This window comes from Ursus arctos, unplaced genomic scaffold, assembly GCF_023065955.2.
Source record: "Ursus arctos isolate Adak ecotype North America unplaced genomic scaffold, UrsArc2.0 scaffold_18, whole genome shotgun sequence".
NCBI classification, from domain to species: domain Eukaryota; kingdom Metazoa; phylum Chordata; class Mammalia; order Carnivora; family Ursidae; genus Ursus; species Ursus arctos.
In genome coordinates, this window is record NW_026622852.1 from 40,705,867 (window position 1) to 40,722,466 (window position 16,600).

Consider the following 16,600-nt stretch of genomic DNA (forward strand, 5'->3'; position numbering starts at 1 on the left):
CTTATAGATGTTTTTTCCTTTTTTCCCATTGTCCTACTTGCTAGAATTTGTCTATTGGCTTATCAAACATATTTTTGTTCCTATTTCATTAATGTGTACTTTTATATTTATTAATGCATTTTTTATTTTCTTTGGTTTTATATAATTATTCTATTTCCCTTTTTTGGTAATGTAATACTTAATTTATGCCCTAATTTTATTATTTTCTAATAACTGTCTTTTTTTCTCTTTGGACTTATCCTTTAACACAAAAGTTACTTACAAAATTATTCTGTAATTTCTAAATAATTTTGTGGTGCTATTTTTACTTGTTCATGTCTACTTTTATCTCATTGTGGTTTTAAAAAAATGGGAAGGGCTTGAATATTTCCCTTGGGGAGAATTTGTTGAGATTTTCTTTGTAGCCATATTTTTTAATGGACCATATATATACACATATATAAAAATATATATATATATATTTTAATGTATACATTTTTTAATAGACCATGTATATATTTTTTCCAGTATTCATGGAATATTTAATGGACTATATATGATGTGCTTTGGCAAAAAACTATATATATATATATTCCATTAAAAATATTCCATGAATACTGGAAAATAATGCAAATTTCTCTGTGGGGGAAAGTATTCTCTTATATGGCTATTAGACAAACTTATTAATTTAAAAAAACTCAAACCCACTAAAAAGGTGTTTAACAGTGAAGAATAACATGAGAATTACTAAAAGGATAAAAGATGATATATAAACAATTTTCATCATCCCACTAAAACTTCTGTGTACCTGAAAAGCCTTTATTATAAGCAAATATATACATTTGTAATAAATTATTTCTAAAAATAATTTTCTAAATATGTTTTTAAAAACAAACCAGTTTGGGGATAATCCCATTATAAGTTTTTATCTGAATGATAACACATTTTCAGGATTAATTGCAAAAACAATGCTTTTTCTCAGCATAAACAAAGTGAGCAATTTGCCTAAAGTTTTGCTTGCATTAACAATCCTAGGGTTTCTTACCACCGAGTTTTCAGATATAAGTGATGACCTATGGCTGCAAGCTTCCCCACATTCATTACTCTGATAGGATTTCATTTCTAAAATGAGTTATTTGATGTCAAATTAAAGAAGCACTATGACAGAAAACGTCACTACATTTCTTACATTGATAAGGTTTCTCCCCTGAGTGTGTTTGCTTATGTTTAGTAAGAGCTGAGCTTAAGTTGAAAGATTTCCCACATTCATCACACTGGTAGGGTTTCTCTCCTGTATGAGTTCTCTGATGTCGAATTAGTGATGTCCTATAGCAAAACAGTTTTTGACACAGATTACATTGATAGGGTTTCACACCAGAATGAATTTTTAGATGTTCAGTAAGGTGTGTGCTTCGGCTGAAGGTTTTTCCACATTCCTTGCAAACATAAGGTTTCTCTCCAGTATGAGTTCTCTGGTGTTCAGTAAGATGTGCACTCCGATTGAAGGCCTTTCCACATTCATTACATTCGTAGGGTTTCTCTCCAGTATGAATTCTCTGATGTTGAATGAAGGCTGGGGTATGACTGAAGGCTTTTCCACATTCATTACATTTATAGGGTTTTTCTCCGGTGTGAGTTTTCTGATGTCGGATTAGCGATGTGCTATGGCAAAAAACTTTCCGACATTCCTTACACTGGTAGGATTTCTCCCCAGAATGACTTCCCTGATGTTCAATAAGATGTGTGCTCCGGCTGAAGGTTTTCCCACATTCAATACATGCATATGGTTTCTTTCCAGTATGAATTCTGTGATGTTGAGTAAGGGCTGAAATATGGCTAAAAGCCCTTCCACATTCATCACAAGGATAGGGTTTTTCTCCAGTATGAATTCTCTCATGATTTCTAAGGGATGACCTATGACTAAAGGTTTTTTCACATTTGTTACACTCATAAGGTTTCTCCCCAGTATGGACTCTTTGATGTTGAATAAGATTAGTGCTCTGACTAAAAGCTTTTCCACATTCATTGCATTCATAAGGTTTCTCTCCAGTATGTATTCTTTGATGCTGAATAAGATTAGTGTTCCGGCTGAAGGATTTACCACATAGTTTACATTCATGCTTCTCTCTCATACAAATTTTCTTATGTTCCATTAGTACTGATGTATGGCTTTACACTTAAATTGTTTCCAGAATAAGTAAGGTTTGAGATAAAAATGCATCCTTATTTCTAATAAATTATTTTCCATTTATGAGTTGCCTTTTAAAAAAATCAACTGACACAGACTATGCTTTAAGCTTCTATCATTTATAATTATGTCATAATTGTCATTAGAAACTCTCAGTTGTTTAGAGAGTTGAGCTCAGGTTAAATATTTCCCCAAAATTATTATATTAATGATCTTCCTCTTTAATTGAGTGTCCTTATAATTCGGTTTTACTAGCATTTCTCAAGTTGGTTATCAAATTCCAATTCTTCTAATGCAAAGTTTTAGGAACTATCATTTAGAAAAATGTCTAACATCATGCCATGACACTATTCTTTTTCAGAAGCTCTCTGCTTTGGAGTTGGTGTTCTGACTTTGGATATAGTATCCAGGATTAAGGAGAAGACAGTATCTCTTCTCTCTGGAATATAAAAGGAAAAAAAAACTCGCTCATCAATTACAGAAAAGAAAGTATAATAGAAATAAAAATGAACCAGTGCTATGATGAAACAAAAGATTATACAGTATAGGTCCTGATTAATATGGAAACTTGAAGAAGGGAAGGATTAATACAGATAGGTAGAGCAGAAGAAATGGAAGCATTGCGACAAAATGCATAGCAAAATAAAAAATAAAGACACAGAAAAGTACATGACATGACAGAAAGTCAATGATACTAATTCAAATGAATGTTTTGGAAAGCAGAGGTTAAAAAAATAAGAAAGGAAAAGTGAAATGTGACTGGATAATAAAAACTCTGACCAACACAGAAAATTCAATGCCATACAGTAGGAGATAGGAAAACTAAAGTTTTCTGTCATAATAGTAACATGATAACTATGAAATGTTTTGGATAAAGATGTTTGTTAATTTTATTTAAAGTGGATAATGAAAGAATAAGGCTTCTGAATTCAGCAAAAAGTATAATATAAATGATATGGGCCTGGACTGGGATAATACTGTAATAATTTAGTGTAGGAGTAAATCTAAAACATAAAAAGGAAGAAAGAAAGAAATTAAAAAACAATACTGACACTGACTATGGGGAGTTTTTACAAAATGAAGTTTATAAAGATACAATAGTTTCTAGCCAGTAAGTTTGGAACTAATGGTCATACTAATTATGGTACTAACAGAGGAACTAACAGTAAGTACCCTAATAGGTACTAATGATAGAAATATTGAAGGAAAAGGAGGCGACTTAGGGTAAGCTGGTGATTTCATTTTTCACCATATTGAGTTTAAAGTGATTTAAAGTGAAGTGGGACATTTAAGTGGAAACAAGACTCAAAGCAGGAAAAACTATGGGGACAGAATGCAAATGAAATACTGGGACTGAAAAAAACAATTCAGGGAGTTAATGGCATGGGAGGACTATGAAGATACCAGAATGCATGGATTCTTTGAGAAAAAAAAATAAACAAGTAGAAAATAAACCTTAAAAGCACATGCATTTGTGTTAGGGCAAAAGTGAAGCTATTTAAAAAGCATTCGCAAAGGGACCAGAACAAAAAAGAATCTACCGATATCACACAAGCAAAGAAAAAACATCAAATGCAGCAGAAAGTCCAACTACAGAAAGGACTAAGAACAGAGTGCTATCAAGAAAGAATTCAGGATTCAGGAGTGTCTTCCAAATAATGTTAGTATAAAAACAGAAGATAAGAATCTACTTCACAGACAACAGCAGAATAGGAACTGAGGTTGTTAGCTACAAGTACGGCAAGTCCGGTAATGAAAGGAGAGAAAGGTGGATAAAAATTAAATTGTTATGCAAGGAGTACTTTTAAAAGAAAAAATTTTGACTGTCGGAAGTTAGAACTGGGAATGACTAAATAATGAAATAATTACTAAACCAAAGTCCTAAAACCTTGATGAGTAAAAAAGAATGGAGTCTGGGGTATAGATGGAGAGATTAATTAGCAGTAGAAGAGCCGATATCTATTTCTCTGAGATCACAGAGTTATGTGAGAAGATGGATAAAGATACGTAGAAATGAAGTTGATGTTCGCCCTAGATGAACTCAGTTTTTGACACGGATAAAAGGGCCCTGTGTAGTGGGCACTAACAAACATTTCCAAATCTATCTTCTAGTACCAATATTGTTACTATTACCACCACAATGGACAGATGGACTGTTACTTACAAGGATTTCTAGCTATTTGGTTGTTACTTAGCTATCTGATTTCTTCTTGGTTAAGTGTTTTTGCGAAATTTCTCCATTTTTTCCTCTTATCTGTATAAATATGGTTCTTTCTTCTTGAAAGATAACATCCGATTTAAAAAGCTGATATCCCATTCTCGATTTAGGATATAGGCTTGGGTGTTTATGATGGATCTCACAAGTGTGTCCTAAGTTGTCTTCAGGAACTCTGAGATATAGGAATGGTGATGCGAAGGTGGCACAATAAAGCTATCCACTTACAGTGTTTTGAAGAAAAGACATATCACCTGTTTAAAAGTAAAAGAAATATCTTATCTCTGTGCACAAATAAAATAAAAGATCTCTGGTCCCCAAACTCAAAGCCCAGTCTCAGATAAGCACTTACAAAACATACTTTGACATATTTTGGGGGGAAGTCACTGTAATCTGTAGTAATTACAAAGCTTTACCCATCTAAGGAGACGAGGCCCCTATAATTGTCATCACATCCCTTACAGTGTCTGCTAATGATCTGGTTCTTTCCATTCTTACAAGGTAAAGTTCACTGGCACATCCTCCAGTGGCACTGGTTCCTAACACATCACATACCTACTCACTATAGGGTCACCTAGGCGACCATTTATGACAGAAAGAGTAAAGCTAAGAACTGAAAATAACGAAGTGCAGGGCTAGCAAGTTGTTCAAAAACGATTCACGTTCTAAGTAAAAAAAAAAAAAAAGTGGTTAAAAGTACATTATTTGGCACCACTATATCTGTTGTAAGTACAAAGAAGCGAGACAAATCTGGGAAAAATAAAACAAGATGAAATCAGAGAGGGAGACAAACCATAAGAGACTCTTAAGCATAGGAAACAAACTGAGGGTTGCTGGAGGGGAAGGGGGTGTGGGGATGGGGCAACTGGGTGATGGGCATTAAGGGGGGCACTTGATGGAATGAGCACTGGGTGTTATATGCAAATGATGAATCACTGAACTCTACCTCTGAAACTAATAATACACTATATGTTACTTAACTGAATTTAATTATAAAAGGAAACCCCCGCCCCAAAAAAGCAGCAAAACAAGAGGAGAGAACAAGAACATTGCAATATGTGAAGGAATAAGGGTGGAAATTTTTCCCAACTGATGACTCAGAGATTCAAGAAGTCCCAAGCCATAAGCAAGCTAAAAACAAAGAAAAGTACATCCAAGGATATCGTAGTCAAACTTCTGAAAATCGGTGGGGAAAAATCTTAAAACCAATATAAGAAATAGGCATGGTAACTTCAAAATAGCAATACTCTGCTCACTTCTCAGCAGTTAAAGAGAATTAACTGAAAATGCATCTATCTGGATGAAGAGACTCAATATCTTAAAGATGCCAGCTCTCTCTTATCAGTTAAAGGTACCCTCCCAAACACGCTGAGGTCCTAACCCCCAGTACCTCAGAATGTGACCTTACTTGGAAAGAGTCAGTGCAGATATAATCCAGATGAGGTCATACTAGAGTAGGGTAAGCCCCTTATAAGTCATGTGAAGACACAGACACACACGGAGTACACCACATGGCAATGAACGCGGAGACTACAGCTATGCAAGCCACCAGAAGCGAGGGAGGGTTCCCCCACAAGTTTCAGACACAGCATGGCCGTGTTGACACCCGGATTTTGGACTTCCAGCCTCTAGAACTATGGGACAATACATTTCTGTTGTTTTAAGCCACCCAGTTTGTAGTACTTTGCCATAGCAGCCCTATGAAATGAATATGCCTCCTAATTTTACTTAGAGAATATGTATTTTTGAAAAAGAAAAACAAAATGAGGCCAACGGGGGATGTGTCCATACTTCCTATCAAAACATACAGTAGGTTCATTAAAACAGGGTAGTGGTGACACAACAACAGACAGAAAAAATAATAAAACAGAATAATGAGCCTAGAAATAGGCCTATGCTTTTTAGGGATTTAATGCATGATAAATGTAGCATTTCAAATATTTGGGGAAAGATGGAGATTCGATTAATGATCTTGGGACAAGTGGCCTATTCATTTAGGGAAAAAATAAACTTAATACTATTGCCTTATAAAAATAAATTATTGGTGAATTAGAGTGAAACATTAAAAATAAAACTACAAAGTAACCAGAAAACATATCAGAGGAAAATTTTTATAATCTTGCAGTGGGAAAGTCCTTTAAAAATGTAAAACCTGGAGGTTATACAGGAAAAGACTCAGATCTGACTACACAAACCTACAAGGCAATCAATGAAACTAAAAGAGAAAAGTCATATTGGCAGTAAATATTTGCAACTTAAAACAAAAGGATTATGGGCTGTATTATATAGAATTTTTACAAGTCAATTAGGAAAAAATATAATGCAATACAAATGTGAGCAAAGGAAACAAACAGTAAATTTAGAGAAGAAAAACAAATGGCCAAGAAATGAAAAGATTTTCAAGCTCACCTTTAATCATGGAAACACAAATTAAAATAAGATCTCATTTTTCAAAATCAGATTGGCAAAAATGTTGAAATACAGATAATATCCAGTACTGCTTAAGTATGTGGGGAAATGGGTGCTCTCATATACCATTAAGTGGGTGTTTAAACTGTAAGAGTCTTTCGGGGAGAGGACCTTTTTTGAAAAGGGCACTTATTTATATGTATTAAAGTTTCATTACAATCATACCAGGTTCGTGACAATAATTTATTTTTGTTTTAAGCATATATTTTAATAATAATTATGTTACCTGCAAAAATTAACCCATGGCATACTATACTCCATCTATTATTACATTTATTATGCTTCAGTGTTCCACTTTCAATGTTCTGTTTTCCTCCCTAGAGTATAACCTTGAGGCCAATGACATTGTCTAACTTACTCGTTTGTCTCTAGCGCCACACATAGAACCTGGTATATATGACACATCCATTAAATATTTCTTGAATGAGTGAAGACTTCTCTTGATTCCCAATCCAGTGGTCTCTGTACAATAGCATCCTGCCAGCTAAACCAGCTACCTTAAAGAAGTGTGACTTAAGACACTATTTTTCCCTATGTCTCAATAGTCAATCAAGGTGTACAGACAGCATTACGATACTACCGTAAAAAATTCAGAATTGAACAGGATTAGGATCCTAAAAAATCATCTACTCTGTCCCCCTTCCTCTATGCAGGCCTATCTAGAGCTAAACCATTACTAATTACATTTTTCAATCCAGCATTTATGGAATGTCTTCTAACTGCAAAGGAAGTTTAGAGTTAATGTTTCCTGTGGTCAACTTTCTTCTTTCTTTTTTTTTTTTTTTTTAAAGATTTTATTTATTTATTTGACAGAGAGAGAGACAGCCAGCGAGAGAGGGAACACAGGCAGGGGGAGTGGGAGAGGAAGAAGCAGGCTCATAGCGGAGGAGCCTGATGTGGGGCTTGATCCCATAACGCCAGGATCACGCCCTGAGCCGAAGGCAGACGCTTAACGACTGCGCCACCCAGGCGCCCCCAACTTTCTTATTTCTGAGCAAGGACTACAACCACCAATTTTTTAAGAGCCCCATGTACTCAGTAGGGCACATTTTAGATGTTTCAGTGAGTACTTGTTGATTAATATTCTACAAACTGATATTTATTCCTTTATCAGCTTAGTTTCTGGAAGCCTGCATCTCAGAACTCTAAACCATACCTCTGCTGTTGTTGCTGAATCTGTGAGGTTTCTGGATCTGAGTAGCCAGACAGAACCCATGACAACCCCCCAAAAAATGTCATCATAGACCCTGTCTTTCTTACTTCCTAGTATCCTGGTGACCTGACATCTGTCATTAAAACTCCGTGTGGTTACTATTTTCTCAACTCAGAACCATCCCCACGATTAGCCAGGCAAAGATGTGCGACTCTCCTAATCTTTGCCATGTTCCTCAGATCATCGAACTGTGAATTCTTTGTTGTTGTTGTTTTTTTCAGGGCTGACTCTGATGTTGATAGAGAAGTAAAGACAAGAAGGTGAACACAAGGACCAGATGCTAGTGGCTTTTACTTTCTGAACCTCACAAACGATGTCACAATGTCAGGCATTTGAGCTAGAAAGAGGCTCAGGAAACATGACGACCAATTCCCTAGTTTGCCCAAGACACAATTCAACCAGCAGGAATGAAGTAACTTGCCTAAGGTCACACAGCTGCTAGCACTGTAGTCTCTCTCCCATTCTCAAGTTCAGTATTATTTCTCTCCATTTAAAAATAGTCCAAGCACTATTTATGAAAAGAAAATGACAAGAATGACCAAAAGTATATTTTGAATTATCAGTCAAATCCAGAGATAAGAATTATTAAAAATCAATGGTTTAGAAGTCTGTAGCAATGGGCTATTTAACTTTTCCTGAGTTTTTCTAAAGACAGGAATACATTATAAATTAATTGTTTAAATAATGATGACCATAACAATGCATCCGTTTTTAATCAAACAGATAGCAGTAAACATTTTTAAATGGACAGCCTCAAGGTTGACACTTGCAACTTGAATGCCTGTAAAGCAAATCTCCATGCACAAATGACAATGGGATCTGTACACAACTGAAGTGAAATCACTATGCATTTCAATGGTTTAAGCCCAAGTTGAAAATATAGATTGCAGAGCTTTAAGAATTGGCTAAGATGTCTTGTCTTTTCTACGTTTGAAATAAACTAAACTGAAAATGAGACATACTTGGAAGAGAAGGAAATCTTACACATTTAGCTCTGTTCCAATAGGGCTATAGCTGAGCTTTTCGAACAGAAGTCCCTTGTAACTCAAGAATGACAGAAGCATGAAATAACTATAGAGATTACTTCCAGGGCATATTAGTGTTGATGGATATTATATCATTTATAATTTTTAAATCTGCATTTGAATTTTTCTGGAAAAATTACTGTTGTCGATATATCTATTTAAAAATATATATATACGAACGACAGAACTATCAGGAATTTTGTCCAATGATTATCCCAGACACTGGCCTGGGAATATGAGAGGAAGTGGGATCTAATGCATAAGAAGAGGGGCTGGCCATAAATTAGAGCACAGACCTTTTCAATATCGTACCAGGAGGACAGACTACATGGGAATACTTGCAGGGAGGTTGGCGGATGGGAGGATGAGAGCCTTTGGAGGTTCTTTTCTGGTGATTCTCTCCTCTCAGTGAAACAGGAAGCAGGATCATCAGCTGAGGGTGAACACGAGGAAGGAGCTGGAGGTCTGATGTGAGTAAGGTGTCAGATGGTTGGCAGGAATGGGAGAGTAAAGAAAACAGGGAAATCATCTTTCACCTGGATCACTGCCTTAGTTCCTAACTAAATGTCAATATCTGCTCTTGTTCCCATACAGTCTACTCTCAACAGAGCACCCAGAACGGTTCCTTTTACAGGTCATATCATGTCACTTCTCTCCTCAAAATCCTCCTACAAAAATCAGTAAATTGCATGTAAATTATACCTCAATAGAGCTGATTAAACAATAATTACTACAGCCACCTTCCTATGGCTTCTCTTCTCACTCTGGGTAAAAGCCAAACTCCTACACAGCCCTGTGTGACAGACCCCTCTATCTCTCTCCTCTCAACATCTACTATGCTGTTACTCACACTTCTGTCCACAATGGCCTCCATAAAGGTTCAGCACATTTGAGCTTCTGGGCCTTTGCTTTTGCTGTTCCCTCAGCCTAAGAACTCCCCAACTTAGATACATACAAGGCTCACCCTCTCATTTTCTTCAAGTCTCTACTCAATGTCACACTACGTGAAATAACAGCTCTCCCAGGCCCTCCCTAACCCCATTACTCTAGTGTAATTTCCTCTGTCAGTCACCATCTGACACACTTATATTTACTTGTTTGTTGCCTGTGTGCCCACCCTAGACCATCAGTTCTGTGTATGCAGGGACTTTGTTTTGTTCACTGCTGTCTCCCTAGGGCCTCAAACATTACCTAGCAAAAAAGCAGGCCCTCCATTAACATTTATTCAATGAATGAAAGGAAGAAAGCTCTTTCCTCCCTCTGGGCACAGAGAGTACACTTCAGGAAAGAAAAAGTAAAACCGAGTTGCATTACAGACTCACTTGTATTTTTTATGTGTACAAAGTTGCCAAATAGGCTCAAGAAAGTATGCCACCTGGAGTGAAGCCTGAGATGGAAGATTCTGTTTCCTCAGTCTCAAGTCTCACATGCTTCTTCTAAGTGAGTGTTCTGCCACGCTAGAAGTTATTTCAATGTTTAAAGAACATATCTGGGTACATTTATACATATATTACTATATAATTGTGTACATATAATGTGTACATATAAATTATGAGCAATTTAAGAAAATTTCAAAGGATATTCAACTACATGTGGTTTTTCAAACTTCAGATGGGAACTTTAGAAATTAAAACCAGCTTACGGTACTTGGCCTTGAAAAGTTTTTGCTCATCAAAGGCGGAGTAGTCAGGTCTTCTTTCTTAATGCCATTTGTCTAGTCAAATAGAGACCTGAGAAGGCAAAGCTGAAAAAGACACGGGCCCTGAGAAGCCAGGATTGTCTTTATGGGAACCCTCTGACTACCCGGATGTGACTCACAACAATCACGGCTCTTCATAGCCCACAGAAAGTAGGGAAGCAATTCCACACGTGGCTCCTTACAGAAGAGGCTTCAGAAATTTGCCTACAAAACAACAAAACAAAAAACCTCTGCAGAAAGTGCTTTTCAGAGGAAAGAGCAAAGAAGTGGATGTCGGAAGACCTACATCCTACATTGGGACGGCGGGGGGGTGGGGGCTACTAAGTTCCTAGATCAGTTTTTCTCTAATTCCCAGACAAGGTCTGGAACAGTCGTTCCCCACCACAGCCAAAGGCCCCGCAGCCCCACGCTCCGCGCTCGTGACCCACCCCCCTCACTCCCAACCCACAAATGACAGCCCAAACCCGACCCTTAAGGCTGAGATGCCCAACCAGAGCTCTGCCTCCCCCTAACCCATACACAGCCCTAGACCCGCTTAAACCCGATGCGGAGTCCAGGTGACCGCTTCGCGCTGAACTCAGACGGGAACCCGGACCTCCCAGTTCTCCGCCTTTCTTCCGCCCCCGCCCCTAAGCTCCGACTACGAGCTCTCCAGGCCCCTGGCGGCCCCCTCCCCAGCCCCCAGGATCTTGAAGAGTCCTGAGCGGAGGCCCTTCCCCAGCTACCGCCCGGGTGTAGGCGTCAAGGGAAAAAAGTCTCACCAGCTCCAAGGAGAAAAGAACACCCTCCGACTATCCAGACCCCAACTACCCCGCAAGCCAGAAAATGCGCCTGCGCACGCGGCGTCCTGGAACTACATTTCCCAGTATGCTCTGCCAAAGACGGCGCCCTCCAGCTGCGTCTCCTAGGGCTCCAGAGTTGCCTTTCGCTCTCTGGAGCGACTTGCAAGCGTGAGTAGCGTTGTTCTGTAACTCAAATAAAAAGTAAAAAGGAACGGAGATAAGCTTTTTCTTTCGCAATAGGCAAATGTGAATCTGGAGGGATGCAGATTTTTCGTTGACCTTTATGTAAAAGGAACACCTGTTCATTGTATTAATAGATGAACATAACCTCTTATTCAACAAGTAAGCTAAAAAGCACCAAACTAGATGGAATTCCTCAACAAAGAGATAGTCACTGTTAACATTGTGGTATATTATGTGGGAAACAAAGGCAGAAGAAAAATTATAAATTTTTTTTTACTAGGTATAGTCCACTGACAAGTCCTTGAAACAGGCAGAGTGACATTCCTCTAGGGACTCAACCGCCTCAATGTTAATACTTTGCTAAGGGAAAAAGGCAATCCTAGCTGGACACCACCCCCGCCCAAGGATCCTACAAGTCTACTTTAAGGTATAAAATTCTTTTGGAAACTTCCTTTATCTCTAACCGCCCCCCCCCCACAGGGTACGTGTTGACAATCATCCCCCAAGCATATGGCCCACTGATATACATCTGAAGAGTCTCATGACAAAGGTTTGATTAGACAGTAATAAGTGACCTTTTCCCAACAATAGCTAGCCCTCTCAAGGTCCTGGAAACCTTGCTTCCAAAATTCCTTAGGAGACACACTATCACTAACCCCGTCCCAACTTGAAAGTATATAATGGGCCACCCCTCATGACCCTGGTATAGCTCTTACCGCCCACCGGTCCTGTCCTTGTGCTTTAATAAAATCACCTTTTTGCATCAAAGACGTCTCAAGAATTCTTCCTTGGCCATCAGCTTCGAAACTTATCGTCTTTTCCACATCAGTATACACATAGTATTCTAAAAATAAGTCTCACAGCCCCATTCTTCGTGTGTGTGTGGGGGTGGGGTGGGGGGTGAGGGGTGAAAGAATGATTGATTCAAACCAAGAAGGAGGTTAAACTTACTTTTTTGGGTAACATTTTTTCTAGCATTTTTTTAATGTCTTTCTGTCATGTATTTAGGTTATGTTCACTTTAATACCACCCAAAAACAGTGTTTTGATGAATCCTTGTAAATTAATTGGTCCCCTCCTCCACATCTCTTCTTGAGTCCAATAAGTGCAGTTAATTAAGAGGGAATGTACATACCTTACCTTTTTTTCTATACAAAGAATATAGATGGATTACAGAGAATAGAAATAAGGAAAACAACAAAATTAAAATAAGATAAAAGCATATTATAAGATGCCCACTATTATATATTTAAATACTATAGGTTATTTCTCTATATCTCTGTGTGCATATACGTAAATATATATTTACATATGGTTAAATATATACTATATATACCCTTGAAATTAAAAACAGAGCAGTGCAGGGGCACCTGGGTGGCTTAGTCCATTAAGTCTGCAACTCTTGGATTTTGGCTCAGGTCTTGATCTCAGGGTCCTGAGTTCAAGACCCCTGTTGGGTTCCAAGCTGGGCGTGGACTCTACTTTAAAAAGATTAGGGGTGCCTGGGTGACTCAGTCAGTTAGGCGTCAGACTCGTGGTTTGGGCTCAGGTCTGATATCTGGGGTGTGAGATCTGGCCCCTCCCCCCCACACTTTCTCTAAACTAAATGAATTTTTTAAAATCTTTTTTAAAAATTAAAAATATAGCAATGTAACAAATTGAAAGTGCTTTTTAAATTTAATTTCTTGTAAACATTCCTTCATGTTTTTAACTATTGATCTACATTAATGTTAGTACACCTTTCCATCAAACTGAATCTAAATATTCAAGCAGTAGTATGTTATTTCCAATTTTTTCTATTATAATCAAATATGAACTAAATATGCTTATTGCTAGATCTTTATCCACATCTTTATTTGATTAGGACAAAATCACAGAAGATTAAATAAATTTTAGATATCATCAAACTATCTTTCTAAAAGGCTACAGTGATTCATACTTTCACCAGGAGTGCATGTGTCTTATTCCATTTGGGAGGCTGTAACAGGGCACATAACCATAAACTGGGTGGCTTATAAACAACAGAAATTTCTCAGAGTTCTGAAGGCTGGGAAGCCTAAAACCAAATACCATGGCTTTGGGGATTAGGTTTCAACATATGAATTTGCGGAGAACCCAAACATACAGCCTCTGACAGCTATTGTTGCTACTCTCTGCTGTGTCTCACTGTTCCCTTTTTGCATTTCTAGGTATTCTTATATCTTTGTAACAACTTCCCTGTATTAAAGCCCCTTCATTGAACTATCTAGCATAGGTTCTATTTTCCTGACTAGAATCTGCCTTATACATCAACTTTAAAAATTATTTTTGCCTATTGGATATTTTCTTGATTTTACTCTGTTTCCTTTATTAGTAAAGTTAGGTATGATTTATATGTTTATCTGATTGATTACTTGTTTTATCATTTGAAATTTTTTCTTTTTCCTCTTCCTCGGCACTGCCTACAGACGTGGCAGCCATCTCATACTCGGCATCATGGCCGCCCTCAGACCTCTGGTGAGGTCCAAGATTATTAAAAAGAGGACTGAGAAGTTCATCAGGCACCAGTCAGGTCATTATGTCAAAATTAAGAACAACTGGCAGAAACCCAGAGGCACTAACAGTAGGGTGCACAGAAGAGTCAAGGGCCAGATCTTGATGTGCAAGGTTAGTTACGGGAGCAACAAGGAAACAAAGCACATGCCGCCCAGTGGCTTCCACCATGTCAAGGAGCAGTGAAGTGCTGCTGGTGTGTAACAAATCTTACCATGAAGAGACTGCTCACAATATATGCTCCAAGAACCACAAAGCCATTGTAGAAAGAGCAGCCCAGTTGGCCATCAGAGTCACCAGTCCCAACAGCAGGCTGTGCAGTAAAGAAAAGGAACAGACAGCTTATGTGTACATCATATTTATGGTCATGAAATCATAAAATTACAAGGAAAAATTTTTTTCTTTTGGGTAGATTATCTTTATCTGTTTTATTTTTAGGAACTTTGCTATATTCTGAATATTAATATTTTTTTCTGTTGTCGGCATTGCAAATACCCCCCCGCCAGTCTGTCTCTTGTTTTTCAAACTGTAAATACTGTATTTTTGTTTATTTGTTCAAATCTATCACTCCCACTTCTATGGATTAGGATTTGAAATGCCAAATACATATCTATATCTATCTATCTATCTATCTATCTATCTATCTATCTATCTATCATCTATCTATCTATAGTATGCATATGTATTCATTTATATTTAATTAAATATAAATATTAAAATATATTAATATTATAATTAAAATATACACATATATTACATATATAATTTTTTGGACTCCCAGTTTTGTACTACTGAGCTATTCCTGTGCCTATACCATAACACTTTAATTATTATAATTTTTAAGGTAAGTTTATCAGGTAGGGAAATTTCTCTGTGAATGTTCTTCTTTGCCAATAAATTTTGGGCTATTTTTGCATTTACGATTTCAAATGAAGTTGAAAATAAATGTAACAACTCTATTTTTAAAAAACCTATAGGGATAGGATGGATGTAATAATTCTACTACCATCCACGATAGAACAAAAGAGACCAGAATTACCCTCTTAGCTAGAAAAACCAGGAAACTAAACAAAATATATAAAACAATGGTTTCCAAACACTGGAAAATAGAACAGAACTGTGATCCTTAAGAGAAATAAATGAACTGAGCTCTGATTCCCTCCAGGATAAATCCTCAAGGAGTAATATCTCAAAGAGAGCTCAGGGGTTCATTGAGTTGAAGAAAGAGATCAGATATGAGGGAGACCAGAGTTTAGAATACTCAAATCAGAATACTGGAGAGGAGCGAGCTACACAGCTATATATAAAAATGATACCATATGAACAATTAGGGTTTACCTCAGGAATGTAATATCAGATTAACAACAACAACAACAACAACAGCCAAGAAATAAAACCGACTGTATTAACAAAACAAAGAGAAAAAAGTGATACCCTCATCTCTACAGATACAGAAAAAACAGTTGACAGAATTCAGTACCTATTCATGATTAAAGAGGAGGGGCACCTAGAAAAGACTTACAGACAGCATTATCTTTTGTGGTGAAAACTGAATGCTTTCTTCCTGATACTGAGAAAAAAGCAGTGAGGTCCACTCTATTTAACATTGTGTTAGAGGTACTAACCTGTGTGATAGGAAAGGAATAACAAAGTTTTAAAGGCATACAAAATAGAAAAGAGGAAATAAAACTAGCTTTTGTTTGCACGAAGAAATTCACACATACAAAATCTTAAGGAATCTACAAAAATAAATAAATAAATAAATAAATAAATAAATAAATAAATAAATAAATCCAATAAATGAATTTAGAAAGTATCAGAATAAAAGTAATACTGTAATTGTATTTTATACTAACAATGAGAATTTGGGGGCACTTGGGTGGCTCAGTCAGTTAAGCGTCTGCCTTCAGCTCAGGTCATGATCCCAGAGTCCTGGGATCAAACTCCACATCTGACTCCCTGCACAGAGGGAAGTCTGCTTCTCCCTCTGCCCCTCCCCCTGCTAATGCCCTCTTTCTCTTTCTCAAATAAATAAATAAATAAATAAATAAATAAATAAATAAAATCTTGGGAAAAAAAACCAATGAGAATTTTGAATTTTGAATTGAAATGAAAATAACACACCATTACAATATATTCTAAACATATGAAATTCTTAAGAGAAAATTTAACACAATATGTATAAGACCTATTGTTGAGTATTACAAAACACTACAGGGAGAAATTAAAGACCAAATAAATAGAGGGATATATCATGCTTGTGGAAAGGAAAATTCAAATTGCTGAGATGTAAGTTATCTCCAAATTGATTTATAG

General features: G+C 36.9%; 1 protein-coding gene and 1 pseudogene across 1 annotated transcript in view; one reads left to right on the forward strand and one right to left on the reverse strand.

Annotated features, from left to right (window-relative positions):
* Positions 1–777: 777 nt before the first annotated feature.
* Positions 778–16,600, reverse strand: part of LOC113266304 (zinc finger protein 420) — a 36,131-nt gene continuing 20,308 nt past the window's right edge. Inside the window, 1 exon segment of the mRNA XM_044389535.2 lies at positions 778–2,098. Within this exon segment, the coding sequence (XP_044245470.2) occupies positions 1,080–2,098 (1,019 nt within the window). The 3' untranslated portion in view covers positions 778–1,079.
* On the forward strand, positions 14,228–14,663 carry LOC113266255 (60S ribosomal protein L32-like; annotated as a pseudogene).